At 38.0% G+C, this 4,243-nt stretch overlaps 1 protein-coding gene across 1 annotated transcript; it reads right to left on the minus strand.

Moving 5' to 3' along the window:
* Positions 1-654: 654 nt before the first annotated feature.
* Positions 655-2,287, minus strand: LOC132110140 (fibroblast growth factor-binding protein 2-like). Its single transcript, XM_059516733.1, has 2 exons — positions 1,478-2,287; positions 655-1,066 (listed from the first exon to the last, which is right to left on the minus strand). Exon 1 carries the CDS (start codon positions 2,205-2,207, stop codon positions 1,485-1,487), a length of 723 nt encoding a protein of 240 aa, XP_059372716.1. The 5' UTR covers positions 2,208-2,287; the 3' UTR covers positions 655-1,066; positions 1,478-1,484.
* Positions 2,288-4,243: the final 1,956 nt, after the last annotated feature.

Below are 4,243 nucleotides of genomic sequence, written 5' to 3' on the forward strand. Positions count from 1 at the left end.
GAACATAAAGGTTGTATTATCAGCTCACTCTGTTCTCGGATCAAAATAAATCGGGCATGCTCGAAAAAGACGGTTTTTGATTCGAGTCATGAGTTGTTTACTCGAGAATCGTTCAGACAGACAGACTCAAAACAACAATTAACGTATCAAACGCTGTTTACAATTTGCAGCAGACAGCATTGTGTTATTGAAACCTATATGTATTTTACTCACTCTCACATGATAAAATTATCTGTATGTTAATAACCAAAATGTTGTACAAACATTGTATAATAGGCATAGCCTACGTAAATTTAGCCAGCATATAGGCCTAGGCTGTGCCCTGCCCTGCTGTAAAAAGTGAAAAAGGTGATATCTTTCTATGAATTTAACTTTTTAAACAGTAAATTATTTTTAAACATAATTTGTATGAACAAGTAAATACAGTATTGTAGTGGACTATGGTTATCATAATGTTGTATGGTAAATGCCCTCACAGACCGACACTTGAAAGACCGTTCTCAGGTACGAAGTATTTTCTAAAACAATAGCGCCCTCTACTGTCACGCTCATGCAAATCACTCCCACACGAAAATAAAAGGTAAAGAACCCAAATTTATTCAGAACAAACAAACAAAAAAAACATTTATACATACGAGTATCACCTACTCTAATGTATATTACACATTTTTCAAATTGATAAAGCACAGTCTGAAGTGACCTGTGGCTCCACAGCTTTCAGAAATACTGACCCATAATTGGTCAGCACTCATAAATATATAACATAGCAAGATTAATACACATAGTATTCAGTACACATGAAGTTCCTCATCATATAGCAAAACATGCCAGCATTATGCTCAACATCTAAATTATTTGATAACTAGCAGTGTAATCTTGTCAATTCTGATAAGATTAGATCAGAGTCTGTACATTTACAATACATTAGAATATATTGATGGTGTTCTCAGAATCATGTCAGTCGTAACACACACCTCCATTTCTCTCTGTTAGTCCAAAACCTACATGCTGTTAGACATTTGGATTAATCTTGAATGGGGTTTGTTGTCTGCAGGATTGTGATTGGCTGCAGTGATATGAAGAGAGGAAACACAGGTTTCAGATTCAGAACTTATATACACACTTATATGTATATATTTAAGTTTCCATTATATTGCAAGGAGGAAGTAAGCTGATTTCTTTGAATGTGCAAGTGCAATTTCATTAGGTAAATAACTAGAAGAATAACAAGGTGCTGTAAGAATATTTGCGATGTAAACCAGTGAATATTTAAGATTATAATAATGAATTAAAACAAAATGATCAATACCAGTTTGCAATATCAAGCAACCAAGTTTTTGGAAAGGTAAAATAACTAGAAGCGAATGACACAGGAAGGCCTTGCACATTCAGTTTACAAAAGTACCAACCACTTCTTCAAAATAAGGTGGATATGATATGTTGATAGATTTTTTTTGGCCATTTCAAAAAATCCTACCTTTTTCTTAGTCTCTGAACCACCCTATGACAAAGGAACACACTCCCCGAAATGAGCGCCAGCAGTAGTCCTGGGCAAGTTTCTTGGCCTCACTCAAAGGGACCTGCGTAGTTGTTTGTGGCACAGTAGGTTTGGGTGTAATGATTCTCCTCTGTGTGGTGGATTTGACAGCTTTGGGTCGATTTGGTTTGTCCTGTATAATTCTGGCTGGTTGGGTTCTTAATATTTGTGGTCTAGTAGGCTTTGGCCTCTGCTCCCGTTGTTGTGGTTTCATCTGCACAGGTCTGTAGGGCCTGTCCTTTGGTTCGGCGTGTGATGAGGAAGCGCTTGTGAAGACCATCTGGGCCTCGTTCGATGCTCTCCTGCACATTAAAGGCCTGAGGACACGCTGGCCCTGGCAAGCATTCTGCAGCTTGCGGAGGTCCCACATGATCTGCCTGAAGTAATGCTGTGGTCTGGTATTGTAAGTGCGGCAGACCTGAGGCTTGCCCTGGTATTCACACCAGTAAGAGCGCTCCATGCCCAGGCAAGTGATGCGGAGCTTCGTCAGATCACCTTGTCTTCTCACGCTCATGCTGCATTCATCTCTGGTGTCTCTGGTAAAAAAGTCAAGCACGTCTTCCCTAACGATCCTCGTGTGTCCTGGCTCGATGTCGTCGTGGTCCTGGCTCTGAACTAGAGCTGCCCGGAGGCAGCATGCAAGCAGGAGCGTGCTTGTGATTGTCCACATGTTGTGAGGTGCTCACACTGGCGGAGAGACTTCTGACTCCACTATTTAAATGTTTTGGTCACAAAAAGGTATTTTGAGGTTAAAAAAAAGTTGCACCACAAGCTGGCGTTCTGCCTGGGGAGTGTATCGTTTGCTTGGGCATCTGGTGACTGCCAATAAGAAGCAGGGACACATATGTAAACAATTGTTTTTAGACACAGTAAGTGGAACTGTGAACTGCACTTTACAATCTCAATTCTGGAACTTTTTGGCATTGGTTGTGGAATTCACAGTACACCGCAGCTATATTAGTTTTCTAGTCAGTGTTTATGTTTATGATGTTGGGAAACAGTCGGTCCATGCCCTCCCAGAAATTTTAATCTTGGGTTATGTCAGTACTTAAATAAGATCCAGTTCAGTGGACTTTTTTGTGATAAATCTTATAATAAGAGGTATGAAAACAAAATCTTATTTACTATAATGCAAACATATTTACTTTAGTGCAAAATAAATGATTTAGAAAATTCTGCATTAATGATTATGCTCTATTAAAGAGATGAGGCATGGAGTTAGAGGCCATTACTGAAAGTGTGTCTGAACTTCTGAATTACGGGTAGACATGAACTAATCATATCTTCATTTGTCAAGCAGTCATTTGTAGCTGGAAGTAGGTGGTCCTTGTTACTGATGTAGGAATGGAAATATTAACATCCAGAACAAATCAACTCAACTGGAATCAAAGGATCTGTGGATGCATGAGAGGCCAATTACAGCTTTCATTTTTGGCTTCCTTTGCTGCATTTTAATGGTTTCCACAAGTCCCAGACTCTCTTTGCCTGTCTAACCAATGGAGACTTTTCTAGAGAAAACTGAAGAATCAGAAACAGATGACAAGCGTTAAGGCCCATTCAAACAAAGGCCAGTAACTCTATAATAATAGATAGATTTATATAAAATATAGTTTAAAAATTGTTATAAATTTAATAACAGCACAGAGGAACGATATCACTGTGATCACTTTCACACTTTATGAATAATGAAAACTGAATCAGAACAACTGATCAGAATCCATCCTTCTTTAAGGAATTACAGTTATCATGGGTAGAAATCAGTTACAGTCCAAAGTGACCCAGATATTTGACATTTCCCATTTGTTATATAATTTTTCATGTAGTTCACAACATTTTAGTCTATGACTGTCATAGTCATTTTCTGTATGTACACTAACCTAGTATTTTTTCAATGAACTGTCAAAATTATAGACCAATATATATATATAAAGATTTGAAAAAGTGTTTTTTGTGACATTGTAGGTTTTGTAAGCTATACTCGTTTTACAAATAGAAGTACTTCCTTGTTTTTATGATTTACAATCCCTCCTTTTATTCTTTTAATCGATCTTTTGTGAACTCAGTTTGAATATGTACAGCAGTTGAATTGTAAATTTACAACACCAGAACATTTTTCATCTGAAATTTTATTCACAATATTTTACAGTTTTAGCCAGCCTGACCACATGGACTTGAAAACCAACGGCACTGACAACCAGGCCCACCACGACTAAACATCTTCGAGCAAGCTTGAACACCAAGTATGCGCATGCTACGTGTAGTATGGCAAAACAGTGAGACTGTGAGGTGACAGGACCTTTCTGGATATAAATCAAGTACAACATTTTACCTGAGGCCCTGATAACACTGCCATATACACAATGAATGAAGGATCTGAGCAAAAATATGTAGCACCAGACATAACGTCTCTAACATTAAACAGTTGAAATATTTGGTGGTTATTGTCAAAGACTATGACAGCGTTAAATAGGCTCCGTAAAAGTCGTTGTAAATGGGCTCTGTGGTCTTCTCTTGCCCTCGTACAAGCAAATGTCTCTCTGGGGTACATTCACTCGCTTTAAAGTTGACAATAAGTTTACATATTGACAGATGTATGACCCCAAGTATTGTTATATCAAGTAAACAAAAAGCCCTAAAACCTGAGACCTACAATGAAACACGATTTGGTGTCACACAGCAATAATCAGTAGTTTACAGTAATCCAAC

The sequence above is a fragment of the Carassius carassius genome, chromosome 29, assembly GCF_963082965.1.
Source record: "Carassius carassius chromosome 29, fCarCar2.1, whole genome shotgun sequence".
Classification (NCBI taxonomy): Eukaryota; Metazoa; Chordata; class Actinopteri; order Cypriniformes; family Cyprinidae; genus Carassius; species Carassius carassius.

Coding starts and splice junctions, on each gene's coding strand:
- LOC132110140 (XM_059516733.1), bottom strand. CDS start 2,207: ATGTGGACAATCACAAGCACGCTCCTGCTTGCATGCTGCCTCCGGGCA.